The sequence below is a fragment of the Chinchilla lanigera genome, unplaced genomic scaffold (assembly GCF_000276665.1).
Source record: "Chinchilla lanigera isolate Chin_1 unplaced genomic scaffold, ChiLan1.0 scaffold00106, whole genome shotgun sequence".
Lineage (NCBI taxonomy): Eukaryota > Metazoa > Chordata > Mammalia > Rodentia > Chinchillidae > Chinchilla > Chinchilla lanigera.
Genome location: NW_004955507.1, coordinates 6286445 through 6305952, shown reverse-complemented (window position 1 = coordinate 6305952; position 19508 = coordinate 6286445). Strand labels below are relative to the sequence as shown.

Below are 19508 nucleotides of genomic sequence, written 5' to 3'. Positions count from 1 at the left end.
AGCAGCATGAAGAAATAATGCTGAGAATCCCCCAAATTGAATAAGAAACATTTCTCTAGATATCAAAGAACCTTAACAAATTTCCAGTAGGATAAACTAAAGAAGAGCCTCATCCAGACATGTCGTTGTGAAACTGTCTGACAACAAAGATGGAAGGAAACTGGAAGACAGAAGAGCAAAGCCATCACAACAAGCCACACTCTCTACACACAGCAGCAGATAGATCTCCATCAGGACTGCAGGGGCAGAAGGTGCAAGCAACAGTTCATAGTGCTGAAAGAACCTCTGTATCTAGAAAAAAAATACTCTTCAAAAAAGAAAGCAAAATGAAGAAACTCTCAAATAAATGAACCGAGAGAATGTCATGGGGAGGCCTGTCTTATGAGAAATATTGAAAAGAGTTTTTTGAGCCAAAATAAAGGACACTGGATACCAATTCGAGTGTACATGATACATAGAATTAAACTAAGTTCAAAAGAAATAGTTTAGTAGGTGTAAAATATAAATTAGAAAAGATAAAAAGAGAATTGACAGTATGTTTTTTTTTTCTTAGTGGGGCTTAAAATATGGAAGCTACCCCTCTGTGGGATGGGCTTACAAACTTTTACTTTTGTTTCATCCACTTCTGCATTATTTGTATATTCTAAAAGTAGGTGTTTTAATTTCTCAATTAAAATTATCTTTTTAAATAATACTTTAACTCCAGTGAACTCTGTCTATATTGTTTTACTAATAAGTTCTTTCAAGATCTCAGAGTCCAGACGAAACTTGTCCTAAAGGGCCCAATCAATTGAATAAGAAGTTAAACAAATAAAATTCTTTGCTTCTAAAATGTCCACAGAACATCTGTTTTTTTCAAAGCATTTATTCCTATATAGAGAACTTTATGTTAATTGAGCACTCAACAGCATTCTAGCCAAAAGATTCAGAGTAGTGGGACCTTGCTCTGGCTACATCTGCAGCCTCAGATTCTCTGGGATATACATGTTCAAGTAAGATGTGGAGTGTGGCTGTTCTCAGTCAATGGGAGCCAGAGGCCTGCTCTATTTTTCACACCTGGCTGCTTCCTGTCCTCACCCCACCTTGACTTCCTGTCTGAAGAGATCTAACTCTGTCCCTCTGGCACCAGGAGAGACCAATGAGCAAGGGAACTTGTGGACCTTCATGAGCATCTGCCCTGAGTGGGATTGTTTGGGCCTGGAATAGAATAGGGTAGAGTGATCAAGACAGCTCAGTCTTCTCCCTCAGGGTGGAGCTCACCTGACACTGGCCTGAGGGGACATAATGACCCTACCCAGAAGCAAGGCAGCAGATATCACCAAGTCATACCTCAAAGGCAAGAAAGGTCCGGAAGCTCCTGCCAGAAGGTAGCATTTCTCCATAGTCAGGAGAGTTAACAAGCAGACACCAGCACCATAGCTGTGGTTTTAAAAGCAGAACAATGACTTATCCATGTCGATAAGAGATTATTCAGAGGAAAACTGAATAGAATGCAGTGTATGGTGTAAAGTCTTGCTCTTATGTAAATAAAAGGATAAAAGACCATAACCCAGATATATAAATGATTTGAATGCATTGTGTTTTTTATTTTCCTCATTTTTCATCACATTTTCTGTTGTACACAAAGATATATAACCAATATAAAATTATAAAATTACAATATACAAAGATCTTCCATATGTTACTCATTAGAAGACAGAAAAAGTCTCCTCATGCTACACATATTCATATACACGTGATCATGCACACACACATGGTTCACAATATACCTAGAGGCAGTAATTGAAAAGTAGATATGAGACTGTATGAAGGAAATAATTAGTGCACACAAGATCCAAAGAGATGTAGAATTCTACTGTGCTTTTGGATAAACAAAGTTTTATTTGAAAAATGCAAATTCTTTTAAATTTAACTCACTGAAATAAGGCAAATTCAATAAAAACCCCTAATCTATTTTTTTTAGAATTTGACAAAATGATTCTGAAGAATAATTTCTACCAAATTTTCTACAATAAAATATACCTCTTTAAAAATAATCAGAGATTAAATTTCTCAAAACTGATAAAATTCTTGCTTTTTTTATTTCTTCCACTAAATTGACCAGTTATTTTGACAAAGTAGAATGAGATTCAGAAGTTGAATTTCCACCTCTGCCCTCAATAGTTTTCAACTAGTGACTAGTGTAGTGGTAGGGTATTGGGGCTGATTAGACAAATCTCTTGATCAGAAATTAAGAGACATTTGCTTGCTGGAGCTGGTCCTTTCCTGAAATGGCCAATGCATAATTGGTGTGCTCTTACATAAATCCTACCCAAACAAACTCATGCAAACATTAATCTGAATATTCCACACCATTCAACTCTTATCAAGGAGGAAGACAGTTCCCCATCCCCTGGACTGGCCTAGGGATTTAAAACAAGGAAACCTTCTCATTTTATTTGGAGAATTAGTGTCCTGGATGTGTTTACTGGCACTGTGACAGATGCCAGCAACCACGGTATTGACAGAACACAGCCTTATATTTGTCAGGTCACTGTATGAAACTTCTAAGGACAGCTGATGCAGGGATTTCTTTGAAATAATAGCCAAGATAGCTAATAACAAACAAATACTTGGCCAAGCGAGAGGTAAGGTGGCATTGGTTGGTAGGTTACCCTCCTCTCAAAGATGCATTATAAAAGCTTTGCCTTTCCATAGATCAATCCCATAAGTCAGGGGTAAAATCCCAGAGAAGCCATGGGTGCACTTGGCATCACCATCGCCCTGTTGGTGTGGGTGGTCACCCTCCTGCTTATATCCATCTGGAAGCAACTCTACAGCAGCTGGAATCTACCCCCTGGACCTTTCCCACTTCCTATTATTGGGAATCTTTTACAGTTGGATATCAAGGATATTCCGAAGTCCTTCACCAGGGTAAGAGAAGTATTTTAATTTTAGGAAAAATAAGTTAGGAATTATATCTAATACATGTGTATTCAATTCATTGCCAAATTATTGCTATCTAATACCAGCCTGTTATGACTTAACTGAATAATAATACCTGGTAAGGTGTGATGTCCAGAAGACTTACCTACTGATAGACAGTAGGCCCAGAGCACTCAGGAAGGACTTTGGCCTCATAGACACAGGAGGTCCCATGTACTTGTCATGTTTATGGGGAAACTGGTGTGGCCAAGTTGTCAGGGGCCAGCTCTGATGCCAGCAATGCATATGACTGGCTAGTGTCAGCCTGTGTGATACCAAAAAACAGGCTGAAGAGTGAAATGTTGGACCAACTTGTGTTTCATTGAATACCAACACTTGCCTCCTGCAACCGCTGTGAGTATTGTGTGAGCTAACCAAGGTCACAGTGTCACCAGGCACAGAGCTGGTTCTTGGTGTGTGTATTAGGAAGTGTCATTTTACACTGCAGAGGGGGCACAGGGCACAGGTCAACAGGCAACACCATGGGGTCCAGATCCTCGATTTTGGAAGCAACAGTAGGGTCATGGGTGCAGGCACTGAAGCAGCAGCTACAGGGAAGGAGCTCAAAAAGGCAAAATTCCTGGTGCTGACGTTCAGACTGGAGGGTCTTCCTACATTAAGCTGGACAAAGATGACTTTTCCCTAAATCTAATTTCCTGATGGACAACAGTAACTTTAACAGCGGTGGGGAGGAGCAGTCTAGAGCAGGGCACTTTCTCTGCATGTTTTCACCCACTCTATGTGGTGGTCCCCACAGCTGGCCAAGCGCTATGGGCCTGTGTTCACACTGTACCTGGGCTCACGGCGCACAGTGATCCTACATGGCTACAAGGCGGTGAAGGAAGTGCTGCTGACCCACAAGAATGAATTCTCTGGCCGAGGCGAAATCCCCGTGTTCCAAGAATACAAGGACAAAGGTGAGCCTGCTTTCTGGTCGTGAGTAGGGGATGCCCATGGGGACAATAATGGCTGCGCACCAGCCAACCAGCCAAATCCTAACCTAACAATAATAGTGACAGCCATAGAATGACAATAAAGGCCCAAAAGGCACTTCAAACACACTTCAGAAAACTGGTGCTAGATAGTTTGTGCATGGGTGAAAGCTGCTGTGAGTAGTACAGTGTATTCAAATGGTTGGGACTCCAGGCACCCAAGTTGACTACAGAAAGGTAGAGCCTGAGCCGGCCCTCTCTGAGAATCCTGCCTCCAGTTCTGCACTTGCTGGGATTCTTTCCACTCATAGTTTCAACTGCTCTGTAGTGTAAATTGTTCCATCGACCCAGGTCTCTCCACCTACCGTTTGGTACCCAAGCCTGCTGGGCACTATTATGTGGGATTTTAAATTGATGACCTCACAGTGTATGCTCTGCCTCTTGATTTTCCTGAACGTCTTCCCAGTCTCTCTCTGAGGTCCTGTCATCTTATACGCAGTGGCATTTGACCTTCTCTCTCCAGCCCTGAGATTTGTTTTACTGTGCTAGCTCAGTAAAAGCAAAATTAACTATCTCAGCCCTTGTTATTACCTCAGAAGTTGTTGGAAGAAGATTCTATAAGATGGGGTCCCATTGTAAAGAGCACAGTTCTGATTTGGGGCCTTTATCTTATGGGTCCAAGGCACTTATTTTGAAGGCACTTATTTTGAAGGCAGCAGGAGAGTGGCCAGGATTTGCCTCTCCACAGGTTAGGCTCAAGGGGTCTTTGCTGCCTCTGCTTAGGTGCCCCAAAGTCCTATTTTTATACCTCTGACATGGTCCAGGATAGAGTAAGAGAAGGAGAGTAGAGGGTAGAAGGATAAAGGCAGGAGACTCTGGGACTCCAAAGCCTCTGCTGGGTAGGAGCTGGCTGAGACTGGGCAGGGTGAGCTGGTCCCCAGGGGATTAAAGGTCTTCACAGAGATGAGTTGGTGACAAAGGTTCATATCTTGAAAAGAACAAAAAATGTTCATAGGATTGACTGTGATAGGGATGCAACATTTTTTTATTTTAAAGAGAATTTTTTTAAAAAAAAAAGAATAGCAAAATACCAACTATATAGACAAAACAAAAACAAAGCAAAAACAATAAAAATGATACAGGGTTTCAGAACAGAATGATAGTGATTAACAGTGGTCGTTGTAGGACATATTTTTATCTTTATTGAACTTGGTCAGATTACCAGATATAAGAATGCAAGGTTAATCAAATCATTAAAGAGAAGAAAAAATAAAAACAAAAAAATTATCGGTGACACAGAGTTTCACCAAATAAGAGGATAGGAATTCAACAATAGTTGTTATATTGCATATTATTGTCTTCAAGTTAGTTGTTCAGATTACCAGCTATATAAGCATGCAAAATTGGTCAAAAAATAAATAAATCATTAACTGTTCTTTTCAATAAACCAGTAGACATCAGACAGTACAGTTATCCCAGCTATCCTTATTCCAGTTGTTTCTTCTTTTGAGCAATTTCTTTCCCTGCAATGGGAAGTGCTGTGGTCCTTGGATCTCGGTCAACCCATTGCTGTGAAGCCAGAAAGCTGAGCTGTGATGTTGGTAGTATGGGAGTTAAAACCCATGAAAACAGAAAGGCTGCCCAAGAATTTTGTCAATATTCAGGAAGGAGGTGAGAATTCTTTCTTGGAGTGGCCACCTGAAGTTTTATTTGACATGGATAAGTTCAGGGAGAAGTGGAAAACCAAAGACAATAAACTGGAGCATGAAGAAAGCATCCAGCAGGGATTAAATGTGCCAGAGTAGCATGGCACATCCCCTCCTCCCTCTCGTGCTTCTGCATGCCCAGCCCACTGCCCCCAGAGCCTTGTCATGCCACTCCTCCCTCTAGCCCCATTTCTCCAAGAATTGGGCATTTGAAGTAACCTCTGCTAGAACCTCTTCCATAGGAATTATTTTCAATAACGGACCCACCTGGAAGGATGTCCGGCGGTTCTCCCTGAGCATACTCCGAGACTACGGGATGGGAAAACAGGGCAACGAGGCACGGATCCAGAGGGAGGCCCAGTTCCTGGTGCAGGAGCTCAGGAACACCCAGGGTATGTATCTTCCAGCAGATGGCAGGGGCGGGGAGTCCTGGCCAGTCCCCCAGACTGCACTCAGCAACCTGGAAACAGCTGGTAGCTAAAGGGATCCTTGGCAGGGGGTGATCGTGTTGGTCTTCCTGACGTGAGTTTCCAGTTATACTTCTGAGGCGAGCAAGAGTGGGCAGGTGTGATTGCTGTGCCCTAGATAGCGCTGAAAAGCAAAGAACACCTAAAGTGGTCAAAATATGTGCTCTTGTGCTTGTTAAATTTTTAAGGTATGTTCCCATGGGCATTGACAGAGATGTACGGGAGACTGAGTTGTGGACGGGGAAAGTTTTGGGGACCATGTTCACACTCCTCACCCCCACATGGACGCTGACATTTTACCTGTTTTGCAGGCCGGCCTTTTGACCCGACCTTTCTCCTCGGCTGTGCTCCCTGCAATGTCATTTCTGACATCCTCTTCCACAGGCGTTTTGACTACAAGGACAAGACAATTCTGAGGCTCATGAGCTTGTTCAATGAGAACTTTTACCTACTCAGTACTCCCTGGCTACAGGTGAAAGCCTTTCCTTCCTATCCATTAATCTTCAACTGAATAGTTTACATTAGATGAAAGAGAAGGAAAATTTGGTTGTATGTAATAGACTGGCCTACAAAAGCCTGAGGTCAGGAGCATCTCGGAGGGTGTTTGACTAGGTAGCTCTGAAAGGCATCTGTGGGGCCCTCATCTTCTAACCTCAACAAATATATCAACCCATGTGTGCATATTTTCACCACTGAGAGTACATTGCCTCCAAGAATTGCCTCCAGAACATAGTGTTGGCCCCAAATATTCTAAATAATTCAATAATGGCAGTAATAAATTCAAATTTGAGAGTTATTACTTTAGCACACAAAAATTATGCTGCATCCAGAAAAAAATAATAATATAATTCTTTCTCTCTTCAGCTTTACAATAATTTTTCAAACTACCTACGCTACATGCCTGGAAGCCATAGAAAAATAATGAAAAATGCATCTGAAATAAAAGTTTATGCATTAGAAAGAGCTAAGGAACATCTTCAGTCACTGGACCCCAGCTGCCCCCGGGATGTCACTGACTGCCTGCTCATAGAAATGGAGAAGGTACCCACAATCCACCATATGAGATGGGCTTGCTGGGACGCAGTAGGGTGCACACACTTCTCGTACTGATGTGATGATCCACTGGCTGGTGTTCAGACTACCTACTGTAGTCTTATACAAACATACTAGGCTTAAACATGATCACTTAACTGCATTCTTCACACATGGAGGCACAAGGATGAGTGGGCTGACCATAGACCTCTCATTTCAGCTCCCTTCAGGCCAGGCTGGGCTGTAACCCTTTGATAATCATATCTTCTCTGAGAAGCCCTCACCGTGCCTTGTTTATACTTAATCCCCAATTATGCCTGGTTTCCAGGCATTCCCAATGCTCCCCATCCCCATCTGCCTCCATTGGATCTTTCCTCTTACATTCGTGGGGCCTCTACTCCTTTCCTTTTCCTATGGCCTGAAAACAAGATGTGAACTCCATGCTGCTTTCCCCTGGATAGCTTCCTAGACTGTCTGAGAACCCAGCCATCAGTTTAGTCCCTTCTTGCCTCTCCTTGGCCCTCTGCCCAAAGGCATCAGCTTCAGGGCACTGTTGGCAAAGGCAGAGTCTGGTGATCTGGATAAGGATCTCTGCTTTCCCCCAGCCTGTTTTCTGGGAGCCTGTTTTCCCAAGTGTGAGGTGGAGATGCATGCGTCCCGGTTGCACTGTCTCTTATACCTTAGCTCCTACCTCATGAAAGGCAGCAGGTGTCCCCTTTTCAGCCATCCAAAGATATCTTCTCACCAAGTCCCTGTCTGTCTCCAACTTTGAAGGAAAAACACAGAGAAAAGCCTCCTATGTACACAATGGAAAATATTTCTGTCACCTTGGCCGACTTGTTCTTTGCGGGAACGGAGACTACCAGCACCACTCTGAGATATGGCCTTCTGATTCTCATGAAGTACCCAGAAGTTGAAGGTACATAAATGATAAGCAAGATTCCAAGGCAGCACAGTTGAGTCTCACCACATGGCCAGCCTTGTGCATGTTGGGCTGCAGTCTACAGATGCTCATTAACCTTGGGCGCTATGGGATTGCTGAATAAATTGTTTTGAGGGCAGATGTCCTTGTAAGTGCAAGGCATCTGATAGCCTTGAGCAGCAGCCAACCCATACCCCCCACTGCCACTGGGTAGGTACAGAAAAGGATTGCCCACGCTGAAGTGGAGAGAGGCAGTGGGTCTACATTCTGCTCTCTAAGTAACTTATTTATGTTAGTGAAAGTAATATTCCAGTTGCCTGTGAGGAAGATAGCCATCTAGGGTAGTGACAGTCAGGGGAAAAGTTGGGGAACTTCCTGGGGTATCTTTCCCCACAGAGATTAAACAGGGAACCCAAGGAAAAACAACCTGTTGCTCTGGAGCCACTTTACTCCCTCAACAGGGCTACCAGAAGCATCTTGGCAGGTAAAATTCAGTGTCTGGAGGCGCCATGGCGGTCTGGTCCTGGTGTGCAGAGTGTCAGGTCCTCACCTGCGCCATGTAGTTGCAACATGAGAACTCTCAAATGTAAAGAGAGCAATGTAACCAAACTTCAGAGGGAAAGAGTGAGCCCTGGAACCCCTGCCACTCACTGGCCTGGCCACAGAGCAGGGCAGCTGCTCCCCAGAGCACACCACCAGAACCATCCCCATTGCTGATAAGAACATGGCTCTCCCTAAGTTCTGGGCATGATGGTCACCCTTCAGTATGCAGTGTCTTCAAGCTTTTCAGTTCTTGAAAGTTGACGTAAGATATGAAGCCTTTGTTTTTTCCATTACACAGAAACGTGAATGGTGAATTTCAAGTCCAAGGACAATGCCCAAGTACATTGTATAGATTTGCAACAAGTGTAAAAGCTTTCGACCACATTGTACTAGGAGAACCATGGACTCAAAAATCTTTTAATGAATAATTATGAGAAACCAAATATAAACAAAGATAGAGTAAACATATATACACTGCCAAATTTAGCACGAATTAATGTTTTGCAATATTTACTTCAGAACTCTCAAGAGGAAACCATGTTACAGAATCAGCTAAAGTCTCATAGCTTCATGCCTTCCTGCCTCTCCTTTTGTTGAAATGGCCATGTTTCAGTATTACTGTATGTCACCCCCATGTGCGACTATGTACATTTACTATTAACTAAATTACAATATATGACACATATTATTGTTCTATATGCTTTAATATTTTACCTGGGTATCATGCTATGCATACCTTTTTTGCAGTTAGCTTTTGTCACTCAACAGATTATAAAGTTCCATAGGAAATATCAATTACAAGTTAAGAAACTCACCAAAAGATACAGTTATTTCTGTCATAAAAAGGTTTGATTTTGAGACTGGAAGTAGACTGTGCATGTCTAATTCCATTCTATCAATTCCCTTCATACTTTTTAGAAATATATAATAAACCAGTCTAGGGTAATCATTAATGCAAAGATTTCTCTCCAAGAAAATATTTTCAAGACCCTTTTTTTATTCTCACCTCCTGACATGAAGAAAACTGGATAAACCATCAGCAGCTAAGATAATAGATACCAAACTTTCTGTAGACTATAAATAATCTCATAGAATTTAGCTCTTATTAACAATTGTTGGTAATTTACCCAATAATTCAAAGGACCTGAGGTATTTTAAGCACTGCTTAGTATGCTCCATAAACAGCTTCTGGGTAAGTTTGATGAAATGATGGAAAAGTGATTAGATAGATGTGAAGATGGATGGATGGTTGGATGGAGGGGTGGATGGTTAGATAAATGGGTGGGTAGGCAAACAGGTAAGTAGCAGATGGGTATATAGGCGAGCAGATGCATAGGTGTAGGTGGAGAGATGGAGGGATAATTAGATAGATGGGCGAATGATAGGTGAATATCTAGTCTGGAGTCAGCCTTCCATGTTGATTTCACTTATCTTGGCAGAAAAACTTCATGAAGAAATTGACAGGGTTATTGGGCCAACACGCATCCCAGCTATCAAGGACAGGCTAGAGATGCCCTACATGGATGCTGTAGTACATGAGATTCAGCGATTCATCAACCTTGTGCCCTCCAACCTGCCCCATGAAGCAACCCAAGACACCATGTTCCGAGGATACCTCATCCCCAAGGTCAGACATGAGCTGGAATGCAGCATGAGCACCATCCTGTCAGCCTATAATTTCATCTGCCAGGAGAAAGATAGGTGATAGGCTCCTCTCTTTGTCAGGTGTGGTTAGATGACTAGGCTATGGCAGCTCCCCACCCTGCAGAGTACTGCTTCCCCAGCAGTCCTAGCATGGACCTAGGACCAAACAAATTGAGGAACTCTGGGAAGGCACTTAGGATTGGCACCTGGGATGTCTGGTAAATTCCAAAACCAGGAACAAACAGCTGCAGCAACTAACCCTGGGGTCCACCCTGTGAAAAGTGTAAGGTTTTTGTTTCATTTAGACCTGACCTCAGATTGCTTTATATTTAGTCCTTAAGTAAACAACTTTCCCAACTGGAAAGATACTACCTTGGGTAACATAAAATTCAAACAGCCTTCTTCACTAGGGTCCCCAGGTGAAAGACTGCTTTGTTAACTTGACTGATGGAAACACCTATTCTTCCCCCAGGGCACAGTTGTCATTCCGACTCTGGACTCCCTGTTGTATGACAGCCAAGAATTCCCAGATCCAGAGCAGTTCAAACCAGAGCACTTTCTAAATGAAAATGGCAAGTTCAAGTACAGTGACTACTTCAAGGCATTTTCTGCAGGTAAGCAGAGTTCAGACACAGCACTTTGCCTAGGTAATTTCTCCTTCACTCCTCATCTCTACTCCATGCATCATCTGGCATGGATCAACCTCCTAGAGCCATCACATTCCTCATTTCTATTTAAAATATGATCCAAGTGTGCTCCTGCTTATTCAGAGAAGTTTAGTGACATTTTTCCAGGCATCTGGAAGATGAGGTGTAGATGTATTACTTTTTCAAAGGGACTTTTTGTCTCCTTCATTGTTAAACTCTGTTTCTACTTTAACAGAGTTTAGGGAAAGTCTCTCAAAACTATGTTACTGGAGGAAGCTGAGGCAGGATGATTGCAAGATCAAAGCTACCCTGTGCAACTTAGTAAACAAGACCCTGTCTCAAAATAAAAATTTAAAAAAGGGAGTCAGGCACTAAGCTCAATCCTCAGTACTGCAAAAACAAACAAGCACTATATTACCTAATTATCCATAATTTTAAACAAGAGTTACTAAACAGACTCTGACCTTCGGTCACCTGAACTCATCATAGGAAGCATCGAAGCTATCCTGGGATGTGACTCAGTGGCCTTCTGAAGCCCTTGGCCCCTTCCCAGGGCCTTACCTCAGGTCTTGGTGAAGGAAGATCCTACAGGCAGCTTGGTAAAATACCCACCTTTCATGCTTTGACTGCTAACCTGGCCCTACTTCCTGCCTGTAGGGCATTGTGTGGCATACTCTTCACTGGGCAGAGACCATTTTCCTTCCTTATGAGTTTTTGCACCTGAGTTCAGGATAATTGATGTCATATAAGAGCTGGTCTCTGAATCAACTGATGTCATCAATATTCTTGTTCCTTAATATGTTTTACGTTTCCTTCAGTAGAAAAGGAGAGTAAATCCTGCTTTAGGACAGAGTTTCCCCACAGCCTCCTCTCACTGTTAAGAATCTTGTGTCTCTGAGCCTTTGTCTCATCAATGCTGTTGTACTTCTAGGAAAACGGGTGTGTGTTGGAGAAGGCCTGGCCCGCATGGAATTGTTTCTGCTTTTGACTGCCATTCTACAGAATTTTAATCTGAAGTCTCTCGTTGAGCCAAAGGATATCGATCTTAAACCTATCACAATTGGCTTTGGCTGCGTTCCACCACACTACAAACTCTGCGTCATTCCCCGCTCATAAGTGTAAGGAAAACACATTGGGAAACACCTGTCTCCTGAGTGCAGCCTGTGACAGCCTCCCAGGGCCCAGAAAGATGCTCCCCAGTCAGTGAGGACCAGCAGACAGGCTTTCTAGAGTCAATCTTCAGACAACTTGAAGTAAAATTCGAAGATTTATTAAACTAATTAAACTGTGAGTCTGTTCAAGGCTGTATATAAGCCTGGAAAACAATGGTAATTAAGAATCTCACTGTGAATTCAGCTGTGCTCTTCTGAAGAAGTAGGAATGTTTACTCATCACAGTCAGTATCTACAAAGGACAGATAAAAAGGAGTGAGAGTACTATAGATACGGTAGGATTTATTAGCCAGGTCAAAAGCAGTTCCATTCCCATCTTGCCTTAGGATGTAAAGTTGTTTCTTGGTGTCACTATGAGCATCAGTCTTATGGTATTTATCTTATGGTAAAATATGTATATAGCAAGTCAACACATCTATTATTATCTCTTAATATTAAAATGTGACATTGTATCTGGAAAAAAATTTTATGCATAGAAATGTTCTTGGGTGGGATGAAAAAAAATTAACAAAACACAAAATTTCAGTGGATTAAATGTCAATATAGTGAAATGGAAGAGAATTTAATACAAAGAACCCTATCCCCCTTGGCTCACATGTGCCAGTGAGCCCTTACTATGTGTACCACTGTGACTCATTTTCTCCTTTGTCCTATAGAGATGACAGCAGCCCCTTCCCACTACACGTACTGCCCAGAACACTGTGCATTCTGTATAAATGTTTCTCAATAAAATGTGTGATGTTTCAAGCCAGAAGCTCAAAATCTTCCAATCTCTCTTTGTCTGTTACCTTCCTGCCTCCATCTCATAAGAATGCCATTGAGCCCCCTCACAATCCGGACTAATCTGCCCATCTAAAGATTCTGAATTTAATCATATGTTCAAAGTTCTTTTTATCATGTATACTTAAAGTTTCTTGAGATTTGGATTTGGGCATCTTTGTGGGCCATTGTTCTGCTGAATCCACCTTCTAGCTCACCTACTTTGAGCTACTACTTAAAAACCAAAGTTGACAGACATATTGACAGATAGAAGGACAAATGGCCCCACTGGAAGCACCTGTCTTTCTCACTGTTCCAACTCCACAGTAGCAAGATTCCTTGTTTTCAGCAGAAAATATATTAAAATATCTTTTTATTTGCTTTGGGGAGTGAGAAAGATTTTGAGTTGAGAGATCACCTTAGAAAAATTCTGAAGTGTCAATAGTGATGAGAAAATATTAGGAGGGAGTGTGGGGCCCTTGCAGGTTATTGTTTAACTGATACGAGCATCACCTGACTTCTAGGTGTCAGAGGTTGTCATCCCGGTCAGTGAAATCCCAAACTACATTGACTTGGTGATTTCCTACATCTGGTTTGTCACAGGTCCTGCTGTCTCCTCAAAGGAGAAGTGTCGATAGGAAGGGGACTGATAAAGGATAAAGAAAGAATCCTTTGGTTCATGCTTGAGAATTGATCAGAGAAGTAAGAGGGGATATTTGATTCAACTCCAAGTAGATACATTCAAATCCCGATTCTAGCTAAAACTCCTGCTCAGCACCAGGCTCCATTTGCAGGTGATAAACTAGTGGTCCAGACTTTGGGTTGCCCCCAGCATTTGATTATTGTTAATGTTTCCCCCAGTTATTCACAAGGATCTACAGAGTAATCTTTGATTATTCTCACCTCTTCTTACTCATGTCTGATGCTGCTGCAAAATCCATCATCATCCCACACACCACATCTTTACTGGCCACTGGCCCCCTGTGGCCTTCCTGACAGCTCAGACCATTCCTCCTCCTACTTGGGTCTTGGAAACAGTGGTCTCTAGTTGGGAAGTACAAAGTGTCAGGGATCTCCAACCAAGAATATCAGCATCTTCATTTATGGAGGAACATGACCCAGAGCTCAGAGGGCTGAATCAGGCAAGAATGCTCCAATGCCTTGCTGTGCCAGTGACATCTGCCCTGCAGTGGTTGATACATTGTGTCAACTTAGAGAGTCTAGAGGTTTGGCTAAGCAACTTAGCAGGAAGCCAGGGTGCTTACTTTGTATACATCCTGAGCCTGTGTAAGAGGAGGGCATGGAGATTATGTGAGAGCTACATGCCCCTTAGGTGGGGGTAGCCTGTTTACAATGTAAGGGAGGGGGAGAGGCTGCTGGCCGGGATTCCTCCTGTTTGCTCTGGCTGCTTTGCTGTTCGGCTGCCATTCCCCCCTTTGTTCTTGTTGCTTTGTTATCTTCTGCCTCGGAGCCAGACAAGTATGGACTGAAACCTCCACAAACTGTAAGCTAAATAAACCTTTCCTTCCTTCATTTTGGGCGTTGGGTATTTTGTCTCAGCAATGAGAGAAAAATAACCAAGACATGCCCATAAAAGACATGCAGGCAATTCCTGTGTCTGCTCCTTCCATTCTCTAGGCTCTCCAAGTATAATGCACCAACGTTCCTAAAATTCACTACCTTGAAGTACAATTTCAGATATTATTTATTGTGATGTCAAAATAACATCCACACAGTGGGCAACACCCAAGAGCCCCCGTACTCATAACAAACCCACTTTCTCTCAACAATTTCCCCTTGTCTTAGTCTTACTGAAGTATAATTTATATACAGTAAAGTTCATCCATTTTACATATGTAGGAGGAAAAGGCTTCATGTATATGCAATCATGAAGATGCTACAACTGTCAAGACACTATTTTGAGAATTCCAGGATTTGCTTCACGCCCCTGAGGTAAGTGCACTTCCCCTTCTCACACCTTGACCACCAACCTGACTCATATTCCTACAGTGTTACCTATCCAGAACACCATACACAAGCCATCCACTGTGTAGTTTTTGTTGTGTTTATATTTGCGTTCTTTCAGTGAATATAATGCTTTTGAGTTTTATCCATGTATTGTGTGAATTAATATTGCATTTTTTATTTCTGGATAGTATTTTAATTTACTATTAATTTGCTATTTATAACACTATAATCTTAATTTGTTATTCATAACACTTTTCTTTCTAGTTTGTATCAGTTGTGAATAAAGGTGCTATTTACATACGAATTTGGGGGCCTGCATGTTTTCTTTTCTCCTGAGAAAATACAGAAGAATAAAGTTGTTGAGTCACATAAAAGTATATGTTTAACTTTTAAGAATTTTGCCTTCTTGTCAGCAACATACAAGAATGTCAGTCCCTCCCTGTTGTGACCAATTTGGATTGCCATTGTTGGTCTTTGTAATTTTAGGTAATTTAGTACACAAGTAATGGAATCTCTTTGTGGTTTTGATTTGTATTTCCTTGATGACAACTGAGGTTGAATATTTTTCTGTGTGGCTATTCACTTTCCTTGATAAAATATCTGTCTAGTTCATTTTCTCATTTTAATAGGTTTTTTTATATCTTGTTTTTCTTATGCTGCAATCAGTCTTTTCTCAGTATAGGTTTGTACATTTTTATTCAACTCTACCTTGCCATTTCATTGCCTTAACAGAGTCCTAAGAAGAGTAAAAGATTTTAATTTTTATGAAGTTCATTAATATTTTATGTCTTGTGGTATATTTATTTCTATAAGACCTTTTTGCATAACCCATTAACCAAGATTTCCTCTGTTTTATCCTAGAAATTTTATAGCTTTATTTCTTATATTTAAGTCTCTTATTCCTTTCCAGTTAGGTCATTGTTTGAGATAAAGGTGCTTCAAATTAATTGTTCAAACATTATTTGTCAAAATATTATTTATCTCAGTTTAATTACCTTGGCACTTTTATCATACACAAGTTGATAGGACACATGAGTTTATCTTTTAACTCTCCAGTTTCATTGATCTACTTTTCTGTTATGATGCCCACACCTCTTTGTCATAGTGAAACTTGAAATCAGGTGGGCCAGTCCTTCGACCTTCTTTTCTCTTTCAACAACATCTTGGCTATTCTATTTTCTTTGTATTTTCATATAATTTTTATAATCAGATTGTTGATCTCTACAAAAAAATTCTCACTTGTGTTTTGTCTGGGGTTGCACTGAGACATACATTGATTTGAGCAGAATTGAGCAGAATATGGAGCATTCCAGTTCATGAATGTGATATATCTCCATTTACCCATTTATCTTGTTTTGTGGTTTTCAGGATGTAAATGTTTGCCCTAAAGATTTTATTTATTGGTGATACAGTAGAATGATGTTCTTTTTAAAAATTCCATTTCTAAGTGTTCCTCACTTCTATATAGAAATACAATTAACTTTTATATATTTACCCTTGTCATCCTGAGACCTTCCCAACTTCACACAAGAATTGTCATCATTCTTTTGTGGGTTTTATTACTTTCTACATAAACTATCATGTTGCCTGCAAATAAAGAACTTTGTTTCTTCATCTCCAATTTCTATGACTTTAATTTTTTGTAACTTGATATACTGCCTTGGATCTCTAAATGCTAAAGAGAAGTAGGCACATTTCCCCTGTTCTTTAGGGGAAAGCCTTCAATTCTTTACCATCATACATACTATTGATTGTACCTTCTGCCAGGGGAAGGCTGTTCCCTTCCATTTCCAATTCATTGACTTTCTAGAACGCCCTGGGACCATACCTCTTTACATAGACTTATCCTGGAAGAGACAGAAAATAAAACTCAATGGTTTTTCTATAACTCAGGCAACCTCCTAAAGAATAGGTGAACAGCAACCAGCATCACAGGAAACTTGAAGGCATGGAACTTGAGCAAAGAGAGCATGTCTGTGTGTACACACTCAAAATTTGAGAAGATACTAGTTTACCAGGCTACTCATGCTGCTTTCACCATGAGGAAACAAAGGCTTGTGACACTGTGTAGATGAATAGAGTACACATTCAGTCACTGAGATTTGAAGTAAACAGAATTCTATAGGTGTTCATTGAGCTATACTGCTTTGAAGTGATGATTTCAGATTGTATATACATTGATTTTTATGTTGGGCAAGAATCTGATTCTGTATTCATTGCCTGCATAAAGACTGAGCTAAAACAGTTACATACATATTTACTCTAGTAGAATGTAGACTGTGGCATTATAAGGTCAATCATGTGTGTTCATAAGTGCACATACTTCACACATGCACACACATCCCACAGGGGTTCATGTTCATATGGTCTCACTTGTATACACATGCACACAGGCATACACACACCTCTCAACCTGGTGCCAAGCATCTTTAGTAACAATAGCAGCTCAACCTTATCTAATCAAGAACCTTTCAGATAAAAGTCTCTGAGGCTCCTTAACATCTGTGTAGAAACCCTACTGACCAGCCAGCCAGTAAGAGACAGGAACTACCACTTCAGTATTTGGTTGCACAAAAACATATTTCCGACTCTGGAGATGAGAGAAGCCTGAAGGCAGGGGCAACAGGAAACTGAATTTGAGATGAGCTGTGGAGTTGATTGGAACCATAGGCGATTCCTGCCTAAATGGCGGAGAAGATGTTATAGGGATAAAGTACAAGCAAAAGGGTTACTGGCTCTTGGTGCTTCAAAAGAAAGGGAAGGAGCACAGAGAAGGCTTGGATACAAGCAAGACAGCAGCTTTAAGCTCACTGCCTGAATGAATTTGAGGCTTCCCCTATGGACAGCATCCTATTCTGTGAATAGTTGGAAACCTAAGAATGTTAGGGGAGGACAATAAGCCAGATGTTATGGACAAACCCTGTCAATCTGGAGACAGCTGTTGTTGAGATCAATACTTGACAAGGAATTGTAGAATGGTCCTGTGTTTGACAGCTGACCTCATGGGTATCAAACACTGTGACTGTGGGACCCTTCATCTAAGGATACTAAATCTGAATTGACCTGGTTTGCAGGTACTCTGAGCTTGACTGACAAAGTACTGTAGCTAAGGATCACTTTGTCAGACCCTCTAGAAACTTCTTAGCATAAGAATTCTTTATAAGGAAAAATGCAAAAGCTGGCAAAAAGACATTATAATCTCTAAAGAGAGGTTAGCATATGGAATTATTTATGAACCAGTATAAGACTGGCCTTATGATCTGAATGTGTCTCCCAAAATTCACATGTTGAAACTTAATCACAAATGGAACAAGATTAAAAGGCATGACCTTCTAAAGATTAAGTTATGAAGGTGGAGCCCTTGTGCACTGAATTAGGTGCCCTGATAAAAGGGCTCAGTGGAAGGAGTTCATTTTCTCTTGTGCTTCTGCCCCTGTGCCACATGAGACACATCATTTGTCCCTTCCAGAGGGTGCAACATCAAGGTGCTATCTTCCAAGCAAGAATAGATTTCACCAGATACTGATTCTGCCAGAACCTGGATCTTGGACTTACTAGCTTCCAGAACTGTGGAAAATACATACTTATTTTTCAGAAATTGCCCAGTTCCAAGTGCTTCACTATAGTAGCACAAGCAGACTAAGATAGTGAGTGGCATCTTATAAAAACAGAGTCTTTGTGTTTCCAAAAACTTGGTCTCTCAGGAGAGCCACTGAATGGTTATCCTGCTGTGGGAGTCCAAGGCCTCATTCTGAGAGAACATTATTCACAGCAGATTCTTCTGTTATTTTGAAAATATTTCATGTTTTACCATCACTGCCCTGTATGGGTAAACATTTTTTTCATAAGTGAGTTTAACAAAACAATTATCTGGAAGACACTGGAAAAATATCTAGACTAGGTTCCAACATTGCTCTGCTCAAGGGCCAACAATGACTGCTTATAGCTTTTCTTGAGATAGGAAGTCACTGTCTATGCAGCCTGCTCCTCTCCCAATGTGGAATTAAACTATATTGTCTCTTAGTTAAAACATTACGATACATTTACTTAATTCACTACCTTACATGCTATCAAATTGTTATGAAACAAGTAAAAACTAAGGAGACCAGGGTCCTCAGGATGTCCCCTCTAGTTAGTTCATTAAGACATATCATCTAATAGGAGCCAGTTCCTGCTGACCTTGGCTCTACAGATCATGTTTCATTTGTGTATATCATTGACCAAATGTGTATGGCAGCTGTTCTGCTCAACCCATAACCACCCCAGCCACAGAACCAAACCAGAAAACTAGGAACAATCAAAACATATCTCATGAGGGAAAAGATTAAATTAAATGTGGTGTTTCACACCATGGAATATTATGTAGTATTTAACAGGAATGAAAGAAAGCTATATATGTTGATCTCAAAGGAAATTTTCATAAGATATTTGGTGAGAAAATACAGAGCCAAACATAGGGGGAATCCTTATTTTTTTTCCTAATAATCAAGCAATACTGATCACTGCTACACTGTGTCCACTATAGAGTGACTATATGTGTGCATGGACAAGAGGAATGTGCATGACTGAGACCTGGCTGGTGACTTTGATGACCTGAGAGATAGGGTGTAGGGAAGTAGAGAAGTCATTAAATAGCTAGTTTGTTCAAGCAGCTAGTTCTAAGTGCCACAAATTGGGTGGCTTATACGCAACAGAAATTTATTTGAGACAGGTCTAGAGTATGAAAGTCTGAAGGCAGCAGCCACTATGGTT

General features: G+C 41.1%; 1 protein-coding gene across 1 annotated transcript; it reads left to right on the top strand.

Moving 5' to 3' along the window:
• Positions 1-2697: 2697 nt before the first annotated feature.
• Positions 2698-12791, top strand: LOC102026028 (cytochrome P450 2E1). The gene is made up of 9 exons (XM_005407704.2): positions 2698-2913; positions 3722-3881; positions 5845-5994; positions 6381-6541; positions 6934-7110; positions 7876-8020; positions 10006-10193; positions 10683-10824; positions 11789-12791. Exons 1-9 carry the CDS (start codon positions 2737-2739, stop codon positions 11971-11973), a joined length of 1485 nt encoding a protein of 494 aa, XP_005407761.1. The 5' UTR covers positions 2698-2736; the 3' UTR covers positions 11974-12791.
• Positions 12792-19508: the final 6717 nt, after the last annotated feature.

What these genes read in the sequence shown, in the direction of transcription:
- LOC102026028 (XM_005407704.2), top strand. Translation starts at nt 2,737, where the DNA reads ATGGGTGCACTTGGCATCACCATCGCCCTGTTGGTGTGGGTGGTCACC. An exon ending in GAAGTACCCAGAAGTTGAAG is followed by an intron (nt 8,021 to 10,005) that starts GTACATAAATGA and finishes TTATCTTGGCAG; the next exon opens with AAAAACTTCATGAAGAAATT. An exon ending in GAGGATACCTCATCCCCAAG is followed by an intron (nt 10,194 to 10,682) that starts GTCAGACATGAG and finishes TTCTTCCCCCAG; the next exon opens with GGCACAGTTGTCATTCCGAC.